The sequence below is a fragment of the Amblyraja radiata genome, chromosome 2 (assembly GCF_010909765.2).
Source record: "Amblyraja radiata isolate CabotCenter1 chromosome 2, sAmbRad1.1.pri, whole genome shotgun sequence".
NCBI lineage: Eukaryota > Metazoa > Chordata > Chondrichthyes > Rajiformes > Rajidae > Amblyraja > Amblyraja radiata.
The window spans coordinates 30,745,976-30,769,540 of record NC_045957.1 but is presented as its reverse complement, the minus strand read 5'-3'; the positions used below and the strand labels follow the sequence as shown (position 1 = coordinate 30,769,540).

General features: G+C 41.9%; 1 protein-coding gene across 2 annotated transcripts in view; it reads right to left on the bottom strand.

The window, feature by feature from the left end:
• Nucleotides 1–23,565, bottom strand: part of rbm33 (RNA binding motif protein 33) — a 151,516-nt gene that overhangs the window by 48,730 nt on the left and 79,221 nt on the right. The window contains exons 13-15 of one of the 2 annotated variants that reach the window (XM_033044324.1): nucleotides 22,219–22,389; nucleotides 21,266–21,334; nucleotides 12,576–12,902 (exon numbers count right to left, since the gene is read on the bottom strand). In XM_033044324.1, coding sequence (XP_032900215.1) covers nucleotides 12,576–12,902; nucleotides 21,266–21,334; nucleotides 22,219–22,389 — 567 coding nt within the window. The remainder of the gene's footprint in view (nucleotides 1–12,575; nucleotides 12,903–21,265; nucleotides 21,335–22,218; nucleotides 22,390–23,565) is intronic. The other variant, XM_033044332.1, reaches the window with a different exon arrangement.

The window sequence follows — 23,565 nt, the reverse complement described above, 5'->3', positions numbered from 1 at the left end:
TAAATACTTTGACTCCAAGTTCAAAATGTGTTGTCCTTGATCTGAAGAGTGCATATGCAGAGCTGCCATATTTTGTCAAAGCATTTCAGTATTCTGGTACCTGAAAATCAGTGTTTTTACGGGGTACCATTTTGCTGAAAACATTTTTATATTTTATGTGCGGTCATACCCAAGTAAGAGTACAAGAATGCATAACTTTGCTATCAATTGACAGGTCTTCTACGCACCTTACTTGACAGTCCATTCATTGCCATCTGATTGAACCGCTGCTTCCTGCTTTTAGAACCAGATGTAGAAGCCATTTTGGATGCCTCCCTCTCCCTCCCTCGCTCTCTCTCCCTCCCTCTCCCTCTTTCCCTCCCTCCCTCTCTCCCCCTTTCCCTCAAACATCCACCACAGCATTCATCACTGTGGTGGAAGGCACAAAATTTGGTCAGTCCTCCTCCATTTTCCCCCGTTGTCGGGACCACAACCCTCCGCAGTCGCCGCTGTGGACGTCCAGATGTGCAGACAAGGTAAGTCCAGGTAAGTCCTGAATCGGTGCCTCCCCACCGGAGACGGCGGCTTCAAGATGTTGTAGGCCGCAGGCCGGCGGTCGAAGATCTAAAGTCCCCGCCGCGCCGCAGCCAGAAGCACCGCAGACTGCAGGGCCGGCGGTCGGAGTTCCTCTCCAGGGATCTCCGGCGAGGGATCCCGCACCGGATGGTAAGTTCCCACCGCACCCGCGGTTAGAAGTTGGCCGCGGGCTGGTGGTCGGAGCTCTTCTCCTCCAGGGTCCCCAACGAGGGATCCGGACGCCGCGCCAGCTGGAGCTCCGCAGACCGCGGCTTCAGGCTGCCGCAGGCCAGCGAACGGAACACTCCCCTTGGCGAGGGCTCACCCGCTCCGCGACGAAAAAGTGCTCGATACGCCCGCTGCTGAAGCCCCGGGCGCGTCTCCGGGAAAGGCCACACCGATCCTCAATGTTAAGTCACGGGGAAGGCAACATGGAAAAAGTCGCCTCTCCGTGGAGGAGGCGACCAAAGCGGTTTCCCCCTTACCCCCCCACACCACCCCCCACACACGACACACAGAGAAACATTAAAAACACACATTGAGACACACTAAAAAAACTAAAAAAGGAGAAAAAATGAACACGCTGCTGGCAGGGCTGCCGGTTTGCAGCGCCCCCACCAACCAATGTGAGGGTGGGATTGATTGGTGCAGATAAGCCAGATGGGGGAGAGAAACATGGAAACATAGAAATTAGGTGCAGGAGTAGGCCATTCGGCCCTTCGAGCCTGCACCGCCATTCAATATGATCATGGCTGATCATCCAACTCAGTATCCTGTACCTGCCTTCTCTCCATACCCTCTGATCCCCTTAGCCACAAGGGCCACATCTAACTCCCTCTTAAATATAGCCAATGAACTGGCCTCAACTACCCTCTGTGGCAGAGAGTTCCAGAGATTCACCACTCTCTGTGTGAAAAAAGTTTTTCTCATCTCGGTTATAAAGGATTTCCCACTTATCCTTAAGCTGTGACCCCTTGTCCTGGATTTCTTCCTGCATCTAGCCTGTCCAACCCCTTAAGAATTTTGTAAGTTTCTATAAGATCCCCTCTCAATCTCCTAAATTCTAGAGAGTATAAACCAAGTCTATCCAGTCTTTCTTCATAAGACAGTCCTGACATCCCAGGAATCAGTCTGGTGAACCTTCTCTGCACTCCCTCTATGGCAATAATGTCCTTCCTCAGATTTGGAGACCAAAACTGTACGCAATACTCCAGGTGTGGTCTCACCAAGACCCTGTACAACTGCAGTAGAACCTCCCTGCTCCTATACTCAAATCCTTTTGCTATGAAAGCTAACATGCCATTCGCTTTCTTCACTGCCTGCTGCACCTGCATGCCTACTTTCAATGACTGGTGTACCATGACACCCAGGTCTCGCTGCATCTCCCCCTTTCCTAATCGGCCACCATTTAGATAATAGTCTGCTTTCCTGTTTTTGCCACCAAAATGGATAACCTCACATTTATCCACATTATACTGCATCTGCCAAACATTTGCCCACTCACCCAGCCTATCCAAGTCACCTTGCAGTCTCCTAGCATCCTCCTCACAGCTAACACTGCCCCCCAGCTTAGTGTCATCCACAAACTTGCTTCAATTCCCTCATCCAGATCATTAATATATATTGTAAATAGCTGGGGTCCCAGCACTGAGCCTTGCGGTACCCCACTAGTCACTGCCCGCCATTGTGAAAAGGACCCGTTTACTCCTACTCTTTGTTTCCTGTTTGCCAGCCAGTTCTCTATCCACATCAATACTGAATCCCTAATGCCGTGTGCTTTAAGTTTGTATACTAAGGGAGGGAGAGAAGGGAGGAGTTGGTCACAAATGCTGGTGGTGATAAGTGGCAAAGACAAAAAGGAGTAAGTGGTGGAAAGCTAGAAAATGTAATTGAAAAGCTGAGGGAGCTACCTCAGAATACAAACACGCAACTAATTTCCCTTTGAAAACATCGATTGGCCATGAAATCAGGGCTATGAGTGACTCGTATTTGCTATTGCACTGCAATTTGCAACTATTTGCTTTGAATTGTAATCTCCACTTTATTTAATCTGATGATCTCCGATACTCACTGCACATGTTAGCAGTAGCTTCATGCTATCATGAATTAGCGTCATGCATTAATTTTAATATTTGCCAAAGAATAAGAAAACCAGTTGAACAGATGGATTCAGCAATTCCTTTTGTTATAAATTGCATCAAAATCAATGTATTTACCAACTATCTTGAGTTGGCTCACTCAAAAGCCCATTCAACAGAGCTGCACAAAAATATAGTTTCATACTGCACCTGAGATTAACCTGGAAATTTATTATAAGATCAAAAGCCAAGATGCTGGAACTTTGAAATAAAAACAAAAAAATGCTATTAATACTCTGTGTCTGTGGAGCGAGAAAAATTAGCTAATTTCATCTTGCTAAGATGCTGGCGATGCTGGCTCGAAGGGCCGAATGGCCTACTCCCGCACCTATTGGGAGGTTGCACGGCAGTCGGGTCACGACCCATGACCCGTACTGTTGCTACGCTACGCCACTTGGAGTACACGTGATGAACTGCAGGTAAGCATTTACCATTGTTTCCAGTGTTGCGGGCCCGTTAAAACCCGCCGAAATTGTCAATTTTCGTGCTGTAAATAATTATGGAAACCGGGATAAGTGTGTGAGACATTTAGCCTACTTCAGTATTCCAAAAGTGAGGAGAAATGACGGTAGATAGAAGCGATAACTGAAGGGACAACAACAGCCAAAGTGCTTGGCGAGCATTGGTCGTTTGCTCACTGCATTTCATCAATAGTAAGGCATTATTTGTGTTTTTTCTTGATTCCTTTGGCATCTAAAAAGTTTCAGAAGTGATAAATCTGGCTGTAAAATGTAAAAATCGCCCATGGTTCTCAAGGGCGTTTTTACATACAAAATGAAAACACCTCTGAAGCAAAATTTACAGCCAGATTTATCACTTCTGAGACTTTTTAGATAGCAAAGGAATCAAGAAAAAACACAAATAATGCCTTACTGTTGATGAAATGCAGTGAGCAAACGCAATAATTCCAATATTTTCAATTCCGATATCTGCATGGCCAATGTTCACCAAGCACTTTAGCTGCTGTTGCCCCTTCAGCTGTCGCTTCTCGTTACCTTCATTTTGCTTCACTTTTGGAATTCTGAAGTTGGGTACATGTCTCTCACACTTACCCCGATTTCCACAATTTTTTACAGCGCAAAAATTCAACATTTTGGCGTTTTTTAACAGGTAGGAAAGTACACATTTTGTGTATTAACAACATATACCGGAAGCTGCGATGTCCTCCAGATGGATTGAGCGGCTCCGTGTGTCAAGCCCTATGACCCGTTGACCTACGTGCAACCCCCCTGTTGTCTATTCTCTAACCTTTTGCAGTTCTAATGAAAGGACTGTTTTAATCTGTGGCGAAGGGAGTGGAGAAAACAGAGGGAATGTCTGTGATATGATGAATGTACACCACATCCCTGACTTCTGCCCTTTGCTCCCTCCGCCTCTCTGCACATAAAACTTGTTTGGTTTCTAACTTCCCGTTCTGAAGGTCATCGACCTGAGAAGCCAAACTGAGTTCTCTCTCCACAGATGTTGCCAGAACTGAATATTCCGAGCAATTGCTGCTATATTTGGAGATTAATATGAAAATATTTAATCAATTAGAGCAAGCCACATAACCAGAAATACAAAATTCAATACTTGCAAATCTTGGCAAACCACTGCACACTAGCATTTTCAGTTTTGCTGCAGTTTTCATCTTTCCTGCAGCTTTTTCCTCCAATTGATCCACTTCAAAACTCATTGATAGATAAAACCAACAAACGATCCTCAAAAGCATCAACACCATGCCATATTGGTGCAGAACTACTGCAAACTCAAGAGAAATATCAGATCCTACAGGAATCTGGCACCATCTTGTATCCTTCAAGTTCAAAGTTATAAAAAATGCGGTCTTAACTTGGCCATAAAGGCCACAAGAAAGGATTTTGTGCATTTATTTATTCATACTGATGTGTGGAGGGCAGGGGAAGAAGAACACCAGTTTATTTAGGTGTTTTCCTCCTAACCTCCTCACCCCAGAAATCTTCACACTAGATTCACTCCTTTAATGCACGGCTTTATATTAAAAAAAATTAACAATTGTTATTCTCAACTTAAAAGAAAACAAACTAAAAAGAAAGCTCACATTATAACAATCCTGACAATGTTCCTGTCTTAGCAATTCCAAGATAGCAGCCAAGTTCTGCCCAATGATCTGCATGTTTGTATCCATTTTCAGTGAAGAAATATGACAAAATAGCAGTTGTAGAATGACTATAACAATGAGTTGTGAAAAGGCTTTATGTATTTAATTTTTTTAAGTTAGTAACAAAGAAAACAATGAGACATAAATTAGACAAATCTCCAGGACCTGAAAGCCTGAACCACATGAAAAAAAGTGTAGAAATGTGGGTTAATTTGATCAAGGTTCTACAAAGCTCCTAGATATTCACTCAATGAATCAATTAATATTGTCAGTTTAACAGCAATTCTGAATGTTACAAGAATCTCAGAAAATGGGTCTTGAAGCAATTGCAAAAATCAAAGTTCATCAAAAAGTGTCAAACATGAATGGTAAAGTTAGATCCCATATGCCAAATCGAGTTAATTATTTTTAAAAGGTCGCCAGCATGATGGATTGGGGAGTTCCCTTGCATGCTATTAATTTACTGCCACAGAGGTATTTGATAAGATTCCCCAAGTTTATTGAAATGCATCAAACTTTGCAGAATTGGAGGTAATTTTATGACATGATATCTGGTTGGCAATTAACAGAAGGAAGGAAAGGTTACTTCTGGATTGTCCAGTCACTGACACGTGCACCCCAGAGATATGTAGAAGGTCTCATCTTTTCAACGTTTATGACAAAAAGAATTGGATATCTAAATTTACAAAATAACACAAAGTTGGAAGTTACTGCAAGCTATACAGATGGGAGAGTGGGAGTGACAGATAGAAACGATAAAAGAACTATGATATATTTCATTCTGGGTGAGAAATTCAAACCAGAATATTTGAATGGTAAGACTGATGTGAAGGAGCAAATTATTTTGGATTAATATGCACATATGGCTCCATAATGTGAAAAATATTATATAATATGAATCCCTAAGTGAAGTGAGGTGTTAGTTGTGCAGAACTTTGGTCTAATTCAGCAAAATGATGCTCTGTGGTTTAAAAGCTTAATTGATAACAGGATGCATAACTTTGCTTGTAATTCTTTGCATTCAGATTATTGTGACCGAAGCAGTCAGGTATTAAAATGGAAAAATGTATGCCAAAAAATAGCATAGTTAGATAATATGCAGTAAAGCAAGCAAGCAAAGTTTTTCAATGAAGATAGGCACAAAATGCAGGAGGAATGTAGTCAGGCAGCATATCTGGTGAAAAAGGATAGGGAACTTTTTGGGTCAAGACCCTTCTTCAGACTGAGAATCAGGAGAGAGGGAAATGAGGTACATAGAACAAATTGAACAAAATATATGCAAAAAGTAATGATGATGAAGGAAAGGTGGAGCCCACAATGATCCATAGTTGGCTGTGGGGAAGAGGATAACGAGTGAAACAAACAGTGAAACTCAGCTGGACAACAGTGAAACTAGTATGACGACTAAGGTGGAGGAGGGATGGAGAGAGGTGATGCAAGGGTTATGTGAAGTTAGAGAAATCAATATTCATACCGCTCAGTTGTAAGCTGCCCAAAGCGATATACGAGATGCTGTTTCTCCAATTGGCCTCACTCTGAGGCAGCCCAGGACAGAATGGCCAGTAATGGAATGGGAAGGGGAATTAAAGTGTTTGAAAACTGGGAGATCGTGTAGGTCAAGGCAGAATGAGCGAAGCTTTTCAATGTATCTCAGTACATGCGACAACAATAAACCAATACCACATTGGAAATAAAAGCCTTTTAAATTCTGGAAATTTAGTTTAGTTTAGAGATATAGCACAGAAACAAGCCCACCGAGTCCACACCGACCTGCGATCCCCACACATTAACACTATCCTACACACACTATGGACAATTTACAAACACCAAGCCAATTAACCTACAAACCTGTACGTCTTTGGCGTGTGGGAGGAAACCGAATATCTCGTAGAAACCCACACGAACAAACTCCGTACAGACAGCACCCGTCGGGATTGAACCCAGATCTCTGGCCTGCAAGCGCTGCAACTCTACTGCTGCGCCACTATTTAGCATATCAGATTTGAAGAGGACATAAATGTAAAGTAAGATTAAGGCCTTCTTTAGAGCACCAAGGCTCCAAGTTACAACCTGCCCACTGATCGAAGTGGATGTTGAATGTTTTCCCTGTGGCCAGGTTCTCCCTTCCCCAACTCCCAGAGTCCACTGGCTTCCTCCCCATCCAATTAAAGATGGTAGATTAATTGGCTATTATAAATTGCTCCTAGTGTAAATCAAAAGAAAATAGAAGAGCATCAGAGAGAATAAGCTGCAAGAGAGGGCGGCACAGTGGCACAGCAGTAGAGTTGCTGCCTTACAGCGCCAGAGACACGGGTTCAATCCTGACGATTAGTGGGTTTTCTCCGGGATCCCTGTTTTCCTCTCATACTCCAAAGACGTACAGGTTTGTCGGTTAATTGGTTTGGTATAATTGTAAATTGTCCCTAGAGTGTAGGATAGTGTAAGTGTGTGGTGATCGCTGGTCGGCGTGGATTCAGTGGGCCAACTAAACTAGAGAGAGAAACAAAGAGGAGGAATGAAACCGATGAGATTGCCATGTTCTGCAATGACAAGGCCACCCTCCCTGTCGTAGGATGTTCAGTCAAGATGGTGTGTCTGATTGAGCTGATGTTTCACAACTCCAGTGACCCAGGTTCACACCTGACATCAAATGTCATCTGCCCAATCTCTTTAAAGTTCTGGAACTGCAAATTTAACGATATATCTGCAGTGGTGATCTCGGAAAATCTTCAAATATGTAGAAATATCGACTAAAAACTTGATTTCACTATAAAATTATAGATATAATGATCCCAGGCCAATTTTCCTGCAGGTTAATTTGCATAATTCATATTTCATACTTTGATAATGATGCACGTAGCATAAGCCATATAACTATAAAATAAAAACGTGACTAATTTATTTGGAAAATTTGTTTCCAGACACACATTATTGCATAAAATACTATAAATCTTACCATCACTCAAAGCTGGAAATTAATTATCCCTGATCTAGTCTCTCCTAAAGCTGATATATGTAAGGATACAGATCCAAGATCAGTACTGCAGTCACATGATATATGGCTAATATCCTTATCCTCTCTATAAAGATAGGGGCAGTCACGAAGGATTGCAGGACAGTGATTGTTAAAATCCAGCTGAACAGGCAGAAGGAGCTGCTGAACATTTCTGAACAAAGGGGTGGCACAAAGGGGTGCCTTACAGTGCCGGAGACCTGGGTTCGATCCTGACTATGGGTGCTGTCTACGGAGTTTCCCCTTGGGCTTCTTCCAGGTGTTCCGGTTTCTTCCCACATTCCAAAGACTTGCAGGTTTGTAGGCTGCTTCTGTAAATTGCCACTAGTGCATAGGAAGCAAAACTGGGATAACATGGATCTAGTATACAGGTGATCGGTGATCGGCACGGTCTCGGTGGGCTGAAGGACCAGTTTCCACCCTGTTTCTCTAAACTAAACTTCCTACAAAGCAGTGCTCTAGCAGTACTGCAATATGTTGGGAATGTGAATCTAAATCATATTTTTCAATTCCTAAAGTGAGACTTGAACCTAGTGAGTTTTCTGAGCCCATAATGAGATTAACAAGAATCAAGGAACTGCAAATGTTGGATATCTGAAATGCAACCAGAAAATGCCAGAAACACTTAGTTGATCCAACAATATCTGTGGAAAGACAAACGGGAGTAATGTTTCAAGTTCAAGACCCTCCTTGAGTTCTGACAAAGACATCATTTGCAGCATTTTAAAAAAATCATGAGGAGGATAACTTTGGATAATTAAGCTCTCCTGAATCCTGGAACGGGGCAGTTGCATAACCCCAAGCTTTTTCTTTAATATTTATAAAAGCCAGCATTCTAATTCAATTATTACACAAATAGATTTTGATTTCCAAAGAACACAGCACATGCCGACATGGAATTCTTATTGAACAACGTCTTCTCAATCTTAAAAATGTCACTGAAAAACATTTCATTTGGCACCACTCTTGCCTTTAACTCTATGCTAATTGGTATTTCAGTACTCATTCAATGGTGCAGTTGAATGCTGTATCATCACAGGAGCGTAAAATTGCCTATTAGTTTCAATGATTCAGGTAAAATAAAGAAAAAAATACAATACTGTTCCACAAGTACTATCGCAACGTTGAAGAGACATTTAGACAGGTACATGGATAGGATAGGTTTAATGAGATACTAGACTAAGTGGGACCCGTTGGGTCCCTGTTACACAGGAGGCTTGGTCCCCCAACGCAATATGCCAATACTCACCCTTAGCCCCCAACTGCACAGGAACAGCTCATCTCCCCTCATCCCTAGCATTCTCTCTCCCTCTTCACCCTCCCTCTTCTTTCCCCTCCCCTCTCCAATCCCTCCCCCACGTCTCTCCTTTTCCTTTCCCCTACCCTGTCGCTCCCTCCCTCCCTCCATAACTCCTCTACCCTCCCTCCTATCCCTCTATCCCCCACTCCTCACCTCCCACTATCCCCCCACTACCACTCCTCACTTCCCCCATTGCCCTCCTCTCCCTCTATTCCCCCTTCTCCCCCACTCTCCCTCCTCACCTCCACCCTCTTCTTTTCCCTCTCCTCCTACCCTCCCCCAATCCCTCCCTCACCTCTCCTTTCCCCTACCCTCAGTCACTCCCTCCTTCCCTCCATAACTCCTCTCCCCTTCCTACTCCTCTCCCTCTATCACCTCTCCTTCCCCACTCTCCCTCCCCAGGATCTCGAGGTTGCCGCTCCTCTCCCTTCTTGCATGCCCCGGAGGAGCATCAGCCGTCAGCGCCCTCAGATCCAGGCAGGAAGGGGAAGAGCTCGGAGAAAAGACGGGTGAAGTGCCATGGGGGAGAGGGGGGTATCACGGGGAGGGGGGCAGGAGCCAGCGAGGGGGACCAGAGGGAAAGGGGCTGGAGCTGCGGGGCGTTGCGTTTGGGACTCACAGTGGGCGCTGGACGGTCGCCTCCGCCGGGATCAGATTCACAGCTTTCTGTTTGGCGGCATCGCCGCGCCGCTTCTGGTCCGTTCGAAAATTGTGTCCGAGATCTCCGCCGGCCACCTCCAGCGTCCCTCAGCTCCAGTAAAGACGCGATGGCGCAGGAAGGGGCGGACCGTCCCGGGGAGTGACAGGAGAAGAAACCAATCAGCGCGGCACTGACTGGCAGGAGAGGAGATTGATCTGCGCACGTGCGTTTTTTACGATTTTTAAACCTCGCTAACTTTTACTATCACCAATTGGAACGAAACTTGTTGCACTCGCAGCACAGGAAATCGGTGAGTGAGCTGGCAAAAAATCGTAACGCTATCGAGTACCGTTTTTGCACAAATAGAAAAACCGCGCAAACCGGAAGAGCACAAGATCAGAGCTTTAGTTATGTATAGATTGCCCAAACCCAGGCAGGTGGGACAAAAGTAGATGAGGTATTGGTTGATGTGGGTAAGTTAGGTCGAAGGGCCTGTTTCCACGCTGAATGCCTCTATGAAGTAAGGATCTTCAGTGACACCCAGAAATAGCCACACTCTGTCTGAAGCAGAATAATTGATCAGCTGCCCAACTGCTGCTTTGGCAAATTGTTGGAGTCAAACTGCCTGTTGCATTTGCCTCCAAATACCATATGCCTCCAACTATCACATTTCAGAATAATAATTCTGGAGGATATGAGGAAGAATCTTTTCACCCAGAGTGTGATGTGAATCTGAAACATAATGCCTGAGAAAGTGGCAGAGGCAGAGATTGTCACAACATACAGGTATCTGGATGAGTACTTCAATTGCTATGGCAAAGAGGCTACGGATCAAATGATGGTAAATCTGGTTAGTGTAGGTGGCGGACTAAATGGCCCATTTCTGGGCTGCGTGATTCTATCAAACGATACTGGAGTAAAAAAATCATCTCTGTTATATCTTAAGCTGATTCAATAATGACTTTCTGTCCATCGTAAAGTAAGTGGGGAAATTTGCTGAGCATTGCACAATGTTCAATTCAATTGCCAACATCTCAGTAAACGAAGCCATCCATGCCTACATGCAACAAGACCTAGACACGATTCAGGCATAGGTTGATATGTGACAAGGAATGGTCACGTCACTAAAATACCAGCCAATGACCATTTCCATCAGGAGAGTCTAAGTATCTAAGCCTGACATTCAATGGTAGTACTATCACTGTGATCCTCACCACTAACATCCCAGGTGTCATGCGTTACCAAAAATCCAACTGCACCAATGATTAAAGTGATGTTGTTACAAGAGAAGGTCAGAAGCCGAGTATCCCAAGGAGATAAGAATCACCCAATGACACACAAATAATTTTCCCCACATGTCAGGGATGTGATGGAATACCATCCTCTTCCCTGGATGACTGCGGCTTAACGACTCTTAAAAGGCAACAGCATCCATGACGAAAAGCCCACAGGAATGGACCTCATCCGCCACCCTAAATATTTGTTCCTTCCACCGGTTGTGCAGTGAAGAAGATTCAGTTTGCAAAATACATTGCAGTTACTTATTAAGGCAACTCAAACAGCATCTCCCAAACTCACAACCTCCATCATCAAGAAGGGGCACCAGACACAAGGGAATTTCAGACTGAACATTTCCCTTCAGATCGCACACTATGTTGACTTGGAAATATACTCGCATTCGCTCATTGTTGCTGGAATCTTGAGACTCCCCTCTTAACAGCATTCACTACGAATGCAACAATTCAAGAAGATTGCTCGCAACCCACTCTCAAGGTGAATTGGAAATGTTCAATAACTGTTAGTCTCTCCATTGACACCCAGGTTCCCCAAACAGAAGTAATAAATAATCTGATATCCTGCTTCGGTTATGGTGACTGAGGGATAGATATTTTCCAGGAAATAATTAAGAAACAATTAAGAATACATACTATACAGGGAAAACATTGGTTTTCCAATCTATATGGATGAGTTGAGATGAATAAAACCTTCCTTTTCTGATGCAAATATGACGTCTATGATTTTGATCCAAAAGCACCCGACAACAGAGGCGTTGAAGCTCATGCCTAAAAGAGCTCCTCTAGGCTCTCAAAATCTCAAAGTGTAGACAGCAAGCTGGTATGAGAACACTCTGTCCTCAACTTCTGAATGGGAACACCTTACAACAGCTAGACCACCAGGGACCACTGGGAAAATGTTCAGACTGTGCTGTGTCATGCTTTCAAAAATGTTAACTGCTGCATCCATAGCAGCAACATTAAATAGGTACTATCTTCTGCCTGCAAATGAAGTAACTGGTTGATTGACCATAAACCTGCTTGGAAAGAACAATGGACTAATGTTTAAAAGTCCTACAATATAAATTAAAAATATGAATGAACATTATTAATAAGGATAATTAAGCAAAGAAATGCTACTCATAAATTAGTGCATGTTCTCTGTTAAATTAAAAAAATACTTATGCATGGCTTACTCACTTGTTAAATACATCACAATCTCCGCAACCATGCTCCTGTTTATAAACCAACTAAATTCCTCATCTCTAATGAATGCTTCACATCCCAGGGCACGAGTACCAATAATTCTGCCCAAAAATTTAGTTAATTGAATGCTTCATAAATGAAGCCATTAAATATAAAGGATAAACTATGAATCTTGTTTTTCCAATACCAAATTAAAATAAAAGAAATGCCTTCAAAGTATAACAATTCACACAAACACTGAACAGATTAAAAATCAGCTGTCTACTAGCAAAGAGTTCTTTATCTCCATTTAAAAGCATGCATTGGCAAATATAGTTGAGAAATTCTAACCTCTCCCACTGTAGAATCCTGTGACACTGGCTTCTGCTTCTTGTTTTTTTGCTGCAAGATCTTCGGTGGCATCCTCTCTCCTGATGCAGGCTGAACAACAAGTGCACCTTGAGCAGTCTGGTTCATTCGAGTAGTGGTTGTAGATGAGGCAGTGGATTTTGACCAGGAAACAGTCGTAGCTTGAGCAGCAGGAGCCGACAGAGGACGGTGTTGTTTTGTGGTACTGTTATGCGGAGCAATAGGCAATTCACGGAGGTTGCTGTTTCGTTGAGGAGAAGCCTGGAATTGATTTGGAAGCTTATTGATGTTTTGCATACCAGGTATATTCTGCAGATAACAAAAACGTGCAGGAAGTGATATTTCGGATGACATTTTATCGTAAAAGACAATGATGTTAATAGTTTCATAATGATCAAAGTGGTATTAAACCTTTCACTAAGGAAAATAATTAAGCAATGCTTTTCCAAACATATATTTTTTAAGAGTTAGTAAAATTTCACAGAGCTCTCAAATCGATTCCCTTTTGTGTTTAACTTTGCTTAATTTCAACCAGACTGAACTGTTAATCACCCAACTTGATTTCTCAGCACTACCATCAGATGTGCAGGACCACAGTGATTCTGTTACTAGCTGCCCATTCCTCAATTCTAGATCCAATGAGCTGAAGGCACAAGCTTAAATTCCACCAGGGGAATTTAGCCCCATGCACCCAATCAGCCATTGAATAACATAACAGGTAACCCTTTACCTCTGTGGCACTTGCCTGCAATAACATCATATCTTGTGATGTTGAAATGCACAAAAGCCTACTGGGTATAGAATTACTAACATTTATCATTCGCAAGATGGAGATTCCTCCTCATCTTTTTCTGAATGGTTAACATGTTATTTTGAGATTATGACCCTTGGTTATAGATATCCTAGCAAAGGGAATAATCAATTTCCTATAAGTTCAGTCAAGCCCTGAAAGGAGGTATATTAAAAAATTATCAGAATGACCAGAAGACAATCTAGTTAACCAACACCCTTTGGGGAGTGAAGCTGCTTCCCTCACCCGATCTTTGCAACACACAAAATCAAAGGAATGGGAGAACTCTTCAAGGGCAATTTGGGACGACTTGCCAGTGATTCCAAAATCCTTGAACAAATTATTTAGAAGATGTGTAAGCAAGGAAATGGCCCGAGGTGGGACGAAACGACTTTTGGCTGTAAAATTGATTTGCCAATTGTAACTGCTCTGACCCAGCAGGCAGATAATTAAAATCGATTCTAAACACAAATGAGAATTTAGGACAAATGTGGAAAGAAAGTTGAGAGATGATGGCATGAAATGGTTTAGAAGAAAATATATATTTCAGCTAAAGTACATTTGAATCGACCATATTTTAACCAGAAAATCTTACACCTTTTAGATTTAAGGATTATAAGCTTTAAAAAAAATGCCTTCTTCCGGAAAAGCCGGAGTGGCAATTCAATTCAAATATTAAAACAAAGACAAGTAATGAAAAATATACCACGCTATTTTTAACTAACAGCGATTCCACTTTGAAGGAAATTACCCGAAATTCGGGAAATTCTGATTGGTTTCGGGTAATTTTAAGGAAATGTAATAATTTCAGGAAATTTCTGCATGCGGCCCGTGAAGGGGTGTAAAGGTAGTCCATACAGCACTGCCGGTTTGCGTTCAAAGATTTAAACAGAACGCTGTCAGTTTAACGGGTGGGAATTTAAACAAAGAGCTGTCGGCTGCAGCGCTACGGGTTCTAAATATAACACTACCGGCTACAGCGCTATGGACAGAACTCTGGGTCACAGCCTGTTCTGGAAAATGCTCGTATAACAATGAGTCTTTGGAATTCTCTTTCTCAGTGGAAGTTGAGCCTTTGATTATTTTTCAGGCAGTGGTAGAATTCTGGATAAGCCTAGAGGTGAAAAGTTACCAGTGGGTTGTGGGATTGTAGTTACATTGGGATTGGCCTTGATTTTACAGAACGGTGGGTGGGCTCAAGGGGCCGAGAGGGAAGGGTGGAGAGAGGGAGAGTGGGAGGGGTGGAGAGAGGGAGGGAGAGAGAGGGAGGAAGAGAGAGGGATTGCAGTTACATTGGGATTGGCCTTGATCTTACAGAACGGTGGGTGAGCACAAGGGGCCGAGAGGGAGAGAGGTAGGGGTGGAGAGAGGGAGGGAGAGGAGGGAGAAGGGAGGGAGAGTGGGAGAGAGGGAGGGAGAGAGAAAGGGAGGGAGAGAGGGAGAAGGAGGGAGAAGGGAGGGAGAGTGGGAGAGCGAGAGAAAGGGAGGGAGAGGGAGAAGGAGGGAGGGAAAGCGAGAGAAAGGGAGGGAGAGAGGGAGAAGGAGGGAGGGAGGGGGAGAAAGAGGGAGGGGAGGGAGAGAGAGAGGGAGATAGGGGGCAAGGGAGAGAGGGAAAGAGAGGGGAGGGGGAGGGGGAGAGGGGAGGGAGGGGGGAGAGAGAGGGGGGGAGAGAGAGGGGGGGAGGGGGGGAGAGATGGGGGGGATGAAGAGGGAGAGAAGGAAGGAAAAGGGGGATGGAGGGAGAGATGGAGGGAGAAAGGGAGGGATGAAGAGGGAGAGAAGGAAGGGATGGAGGGAGGGAGACAGAGAGGGAGGCAGAGAGGGAGACAGAGAGGGAGACAGAGAGGGAGAGAGGGAGGGAGAGAGGGAGGGATGGAGGGAGATAGGAAAAGAGAGAGAGCAGGGACTGAGACACATGAGAGCAGGTTGAAAAAAGAAGACAACGAAAGCTGCCTTGCATATCACTACAAGTGAGTAACAGAACCTGGCAGATACAGTGTCGTTACATAGATATGTTTTGCCTCGTTCTTTGTGTTGCTAATGTGTGCCAGCGGAAAAAAAAACACACCAAATAGCACGCAGGAAGCATTTTTGAAAATTTCAGGAAATACCATTAAATTCCAGGAAATTTGAGATTCTATTTAAGGGAATAATTTTGAGGTGTGGAAGCACTGCAGCAACATCTAATAATATTTATTTAAAGGTAGTCTTACTTCTGGATAAGCTATTGGCATTAATGAAAAGCAATTTAATTTTATTTTACCAGGAGCATGAAAGAACAGGTAGGTGAAAAGAAAGGGTGATTAGGTCTAGGTTAAGATCAAGATTTGTATTACCAGGGTTATCCATGAGAGGCACGAAGAGTCATGGGGTATGGAAACAGGTCTTTCGGCCCAACACGTTTTTGCTGACCAGGATCTATAACCAAGCTATATTTGGCCCATATCCCTCTTAACCTTTTCGATCCATGTACCTATCTAAATGTATTTTAAATGTCACTATTGTATTCATTTTTATACAAGATACAAGATACATTTATTTGTCACATGTGCCAGTTGGCACAGTGAAATGTGATCACCATACAATAAAATATTACCCCTTACCCCTCCCCCACATAGAAAAACCAAAGAATCCCCAAACAAAACTATTTAGACAAACTAAAATTTAAAAAAAGAATAGGAAAAAATGGGTAGGCTATAGGCAGAGGCGCCTTCAATGCAGCGCCCCTAGTGAAAATTTTATACTGTCCTCTGGCAACCCATTCTATATATGCACCACACTTTGCTACTCTAGCCCAGAAAACGTCCGACCATTTACCTCTCATAATTCTGTATACCTCTAAGCTCACCACTTACCCTCCTTCAAGCCTGTGAAAAAAGCCCCAGTCTATCCTGTCTCTTCTTTTACCAAGAGTCCTTGTAACACCCAAGTGAATCTATTCTGCATCCTTTCCAGCTGACATTCTTGCAACAGCAGGGTGACCAGAACTGCACACAATACTCTCACCATTGTCTTGTACAACTGTAACATGACGTCCTAATTCCAGTCCTTGTTACACTTTTAACACAATGCAAGATGTGAATGTTAACAGGGTAAATGATAGTGTGCACCAATGGGAACCACGAAAATGAAAATCAATAAAATTGTGAACAATTATCCTTGAATCATTGTAAAACTTGCTTTTTCTGTCATTAGCATGGGAAACATCCCAAATTGCAAGAGAAACAGACAATAAAACAAAAGCAAGAAAAAGTAATGTCCCCCCCCCGCAAATAAAAATATAAATATAAACAAGTGCAGAAAATGAAAATATAAAATGAAAACAGAAGCATCAGGTGATTAGGCAGCCTCCGTTGAAAGATAAACAAAATTAATCATCAGGTTTAAATCTGACAATATATTTCTAAGAATTATACAGAATGGAAGCAGACCCTTTGGCCTTTGATGACCATTGACATTGCGAGCTAGTCTCATTTTCCTGCATTTGACCCACATCCATGTAAACCCTCCCTAACCATGTATCTATCCAAATGTCTTTTGAAAGTTATACCTTCTGTATCCACTTCTGCGGCGTCCTCTTGCAGCTCATTCAGATTGTCTTGAGTGAAAAAGTTGCCCAAGGTCCCTCTTAAATAACTCCCCTCAGTTTAAGTCTATGCCCATTCGTTTTAGAATCCTCTACCCTGCGAAAAAGACTGAGTGTTCACTTTATCTCCCATAATTTTGTATATCTCTCTATGGTCACTCCGTTGCCTCCTACACGCCGAATAAAGGAGTCTCAGCCGAACTTGCCTCTCCCTATAACTCAAGCCCATTAGTGCTGTTCACATCCTAGTGAATCTCTTCTGCGCCCTTTCCTTCCTTTAGCTGGACAGCCAGAATTGCACAGTACTCCAAGTGTCGTCTCACCATTGACTTGTTCAGCTGCAACATATGCCATATTTTGTATTTAATACCATGCTCAATAAAAGGCAAGCATGCCTAACGTTTTGTTCACCACTCTGGCCACTTGAACTGCCATTTTCAGGGAACCATCCACCAGTACTCCTAGATCTCTGTTGTACAATATGCTTGTACAAAGGAGCTCTACCATTTATTGTGCAAGACTTCCCACATTTGACTTACCAAAGTGCAACACCCCACACTTATCAGGTTTAAATTTAATTTACCATTCCTTGGCCCACTTTCCCAACTGATCCAGATCCTGCTGTAAACTTAGATGTACTTCCTCACTGTCCATCATACCACCAAATTTGGAGTAATCTGCAAATTTATGAACAAGATTAACTACCTTCCAAATAGTTAATATAGATACCAAATAACAGTGCACCCAGTACCGATCCTTGCTGGTCATAGATCTCCAATCAGAAAAATTCCCCTCTACAACTAACCTTTGACTGCTTCTTCCAAGCTAATGTTGGATCCAGTTGGTTAGTTCACCTTGAATCCATATGTTCTAACCTTCCAGACCAGCCTACCTTGTGGGACCGTCAAAGGTCTTGCTTGAGTCCATACGCACAATGTTCAGTGCCATGCCCTCGTCAACACAATTGATGATGTCTTCAAAAAAAATTCTATCATATTCCATAGACACAATTTCCATGTTGATCATCTTTATTAAATCCCTGCCTATTCAAATACTGGTCGATCCTGTACATCAGAATCCCCTCAAACAACTTTCCCACCACTGACATCAGACGCACTGGCCTGTAAATCCTTAGGCAGTCCTTGTTGTCCTTCTTAAATAATGGTACGATATTACCCCTCAAGCTTCAGGCACTTTTGCACAATTGTTGCTCACAACCAATGTTTCTTTCAAAATAAATATCTGAAGACGACTGGTTTGATTCCAATTCTCGTCATATCCACCACAATGTGAAAACATGTTATGGCTGTATCCCTACATAGAACATGGATGAGTTTGGAAGCAAAGATTGACACAAAATGCTGGTGTATCTCAGTAGGTCAGGCAGCATCAATCCAGCATTTGTATCTATCTTTGGTATAAACCAGCATCCTGAGTTGCTTTGTATTACATGTGTTTGAAAGCATTCACCAAATAGTGAAGAATCAGTGAGGAATTAACTGTTATTGAGACAATGGTTGGAGTAGACAATTTATCAATTCATTCTTTCCCCGGTAAACTATATAATTCATAATGAGACACACATTAGTAATACCCTCTTCATAGGAAAATTAGGGACATCATTTTCACAAGGCTGCTCAAGGATGTCAGCTGCTAGCCAAAGTGGCACAAGCACTAATCAGGCCAAATAGAATTCATGGCACTGAAGGAACTGAATAACTTAGGTTAGATCTTGAAGCATTCAGATTACTCTCAGCATCACCAAAATAAGCAAATATAATATTTCCAACTGGTTTTACAGTCATAGTAAAAGAAAATGCTGGAAATAAGTGCAGTCATCAAATGTACTTTCTCTGATGTTTTTTCTTACAAAAGGTGACTTTGCTAAATGAGAGGCCCTTTATTTTATTCCCTAAGTGAACACGAGGGTTAACTTGAAAGTCTGCTCGTTTCCTCCATATAATTTTGTGAAGCAACGTATAACTACACATGAGATAGCTACAACTTTATGATAACTTGAACGTATTCGTAACCTGACTTCTGCGGGAGAAAATTCCAGAGATTCACCACTTTCTGTGTGAAAAAAGTTTTCCTCATCTCGTTCCTAAAAGATTTCCCCTTTATCCTTAAACTGTGACCCCTTGTTCTGGACTACCCCAACATCGGGAACAATCTTCCTGCATCTAGTCTGTCCAACCCCTTAAGAATTTTGTAAGTTTCTATAAGATCCCCCCTCAATCTTCTAAATTCTAGCGAGTACAAACCGAGTCTATCCAGTCTTTCTTCATATGAAAGTCCTGACATCCCAGGAATCAGTCTGGTGAACCTTCTCTGAAGGAAGGAACTGCAGATGCTGGAAAATCGAAGGTACACAAAAAAGCTGGAGAAACTCAGCGGGTGCAGCAGCATCTACGGAGCGAAGGAAATAGGCAACGTTTCGGGCCGAAACCCTTCTTCAGACTAATTTATACCTCCGGTTAAAAATGGGAATAATTTTAGGTAAGGCAATCTGTTTGCTGAGAAGGAACATTCGTCACATTTGGATCAAATACAAATAAATCACATTTGGATCAAATAGAGCTCTAGGACCTAGCAAAATCAAGGGATATGGGGAGAAGGCAAGCACAAGTTACTGATGTGGATGATCAGCCATGATCACAATGAATGGTGGTGCTGGCTCGAAGGGCCAAATGACCTCCTCCTGCACCTATTTTCTGTTTCTATAGTACAAACACTGAAGCAAAGTACTGTCTTTCCAGGAGGCAGAAATTTCTTCAGAGATCTATAAGATAGAATAGTTTAAAATGGAGAAAATATCAATATGCAAGAAGCATTTAGAGGGGGAAATAGATTCTTGTGAACCTTTATGGTGTCAGTTTGATTCAGCACCAGTCTCACAAGTTTGGTGTGAAAGATGCAAACCTCCATGACTTATATTTTATCACTTTTCATTAGTTGAAACAAATATACACATATAGATAGAGTGAGTAGAGCTGGTCAATGATTAGGAAATTAATACTGATTAATCACTTACTACAAAAAAACAAGCACAAGTTAATAGTTTTAACCAGTGTTAAAGAATAATACAATTCCAGGAAAGTTTAATGGTCAAACAGAAAATCATTTGCCTGATGATCTCTAAAGAGCTTTCAAAATCCCTCTGTTGGCTTGTCACTCTTTACTGCCTCCAGTGAGACAACCCTCATATTGCTGCATTCCTCCAATTTTGACCAATGTCCTTGAGCATGCTTGAGTTCCTGGCACCAATCCCTGTGGTACACCACTTGTCACAGGCCTCCAGTCAGTAAACCAATCCTCTGTCACAACCCTCTGTTTCCTACCTGACAAGACAATGTTGTATCCAATTGGCTGGCACTCATGGGATCCCATGTGGTCTAACCTTCTAACTAACCTATTTTGAGGTACCTTGTCAAAGGCCAAGTAGGCAACATCTAAGCCACTGCTTTCATCAATCTTCTTGGCCACCTCTTCATAAAACCTCAAATTGTTTCAGACATGATTTCCTACACACAAAGCTATGCTGTCTATCCATAATCACTTGCCTTTCCAAATGCCTGTAGATCACCTCTCTCAGAATCACCTCCAATAACTTACTCACCACTGCTGTTAGGCTCACCAGTCTAGTTCCTAGGCTTTTCCATGTAGACTTTCGTAAATTTGCAATTTTAAATCTAGGAATTAAATTTGGAATCTGTGCCCATAGCATAAAAAATGCTAATACAATTAATGCAAAAATTTGCTTCTATGTTCACAATGCTGAATAGATATGCCCAAGAATGAATGACATTCCAATGTTCCCAATGCAAGACAAATCTTTGTCGTACCTGGTAATGGCAAGACAATTCATAAAATAATTTTCTGAGCAATTTGTTGACATCAGCAAAATTGAAGGCAATCCGAATAAAGTCACAATGCAAACAAATTCTAAATCTGAATTGGTTAATCAAGAGCATTTTGAGTGTCAAATACAGACAAGTATTAAACAATACTGGAGGAAGCAATTAACAGAGAAAGCCAGATTGAATAATTTACTGAATGGACAAAGGATATGGGACTTCTGCTTTTATCGAATAATCATGCAGATTATTGGTGCTGTACTTGGGTGCAAAAAAGAGTATATGTGCATTAGCAGTGAAAACATTTATAAAGAGGGATAATGTCAGATCTAAGTTATAGACTTCAGCTAGATTACTTAATGATTAGTCATTACCACTTTGAAAGCTTTATAAAAAAAATGTGAGTGTGCAAACTGAAGTTAGATTTGTTTTTGATTACCTTTTCCAACAAGAACATGTTTCCAAAATTATTCATAGGACTGGTGAAGCTGATCCAGGTCGAGGAATACTGTTCACAATGAAAAAAGCTTCAAAAATTATGGGGGGACAGAATTCAGCAGGAATATTTCACACAATGAAAGCAGAGCTGAGAAATAAAGAAATATTTTTGAAGTGAAGATTATAAAACAAATTAAAAATGAGAGGAAATAGGGATATAATAGAAAAGCTAGAAGATGTTGAGAATAACTAAAAAGGGATTTGTTGATTGGACCCAATGACCTTTATTATTCTTTAAATTTTATATGCTCCAATAAACCTGCATTGATTTTTATTCTCAAGTCATTTACCGTATGTCAGTTTTGCAGTTCTTCATATTATGCTCAATCTTAGATGCCCTGAAGCTATGGGCCATGAAGCTTGATGACTGACAAATTACCAGAAACTGTTTGTCTTCTGCAACTAGTGGCAAAGCACAAAACAAGGGCTTCAATTGATAGTTGACAGACTGTTCAGAAATCAACTGCTTACAAGGTAATAATCTTGCAGTCTACGTCGGAATGCATGACATTGGATAACATTTCCAATAACAGGTGTCCATGTAAAGTAAAACAAAATCAGAATATCAAGACGCCTCCACTGAAACCTAGAAAAACACATTAGAAGTGCTGAACTGGTCAATCTGATATGTTTTATGATTAAAGGGTTAGCAGGGTTTTTTTTCCATTTCACGCTGAGAAAATGGGGTCACAGTGAGTCGTCAATAGTTAAATCAAAACACACCAATTTCTCTAAACGTATTGTCAAGCACCAAGTGAAGCACCATAGAGTAAATGTTTCGGCTGGAACTCTGCTTCCAGATAACCGAGCAGTTAGTATCCAGATCAAAAGTTAAAATTACATTTCCTACATGATGACAGAAAGAAACTTTTCGTAAATGAAGATGGTGCTTACATGTCGAAGCTTCATCATATTCTGCCGCTGCGGCCGTTGAAGTCGCTTGTCATTTACAGGCGTGGGAAGAATCTGTAAGTGTGGCCTAAACTGGTGTGGAGGATTGGGAATGATCGGCTGGGGAGAACAGCTATTCTGGTGTTGCGGCAATGGCTGCAGCTGCATGGGAGGCTGAAAAAATGAAATGAGGTTAACACTTCAATACCTGGAAGTCACCCACGTTGGGGAAAAAAAACATATCGTCACGGAGACGCGGCATGGAAACAGGCCCTGCAACCCACCGAATAAAACCTATTTATTCTCTCCACATTGCCATCAACTTCCCCAACGCAATTGTAACATTCAACTACACACTATCGGCAATTTACCGAGATCAATTAACTAGCCAAACAAATCTTTGAGATGTGTGAGGAAACTGACGCATTTAGAGGAAAGAGGAGTCACAGAAAGAACAAGGAAACTTCACGTATACAACACTAGGGGTTAGAATAGACAAAATCACTTGTATCTTGCTCAAGTTCAGCAAGTACTGCGTACAATGCATTGCAGCAACCCGAGTTATTTTAACAACATATTCTAACAGACGTGTATCTTGTTTTTAATTCCATTAGTCCATTCGTAAATCACTGATTCCCCTGCACTCTACTTTTTCCATCTTCTGAGAAGACAATTCTTCATTTCGCATGGAGAGATAATAATTTCATTTATTATTGATTACATTGCTGCTTTAATAGTTACGTTTACAAACATACATCTTGATTGCTTCAATAATTGGCACATACCATGAATATAACTTGGTGAAAATACTACCATGGTGATTCATATCTACTTAGCTTTTTGATTATAAAACTAACATTTTGTGCAAAAAATTGTTTTATTTAGTTTCAGAGGTCTACTCTTAAGGATCAGTGCTGGAGTAACTCAGCAGGTCAGGCAGCATCTCTGGAGAACGCAGATAGGTGACGTTTCGGGTGGAGACCCTCCTTCAGAAGGGTCCTCCTTTATTTAAGATGGCGCTTTTACATTTTACGCAAATTATTGATGAACAAAATTTATTTTAAACATAAACAAGCCTGTTCATTGACACTGTGAATCTGAAGCTCTATTTACTACTTAGGCAGCAGAGGGCGCTGCTATCTGCCTCTAAGATTCTCTCCAGACATTTTCTGCAGCAAACAATTTCCTGTTCAACACAAACCCAGGACACAGATGATTCTTTTTGGCAGTTTCAACCAGAGCATTGTTTTTAATGGTATGCTCTGGTATAGCGTACTGACACCTCTAAATAGTTAACAAGATTTTCACATTTCTAGAATTTTTTTAATATTGCAAAATGATTACTAAAGT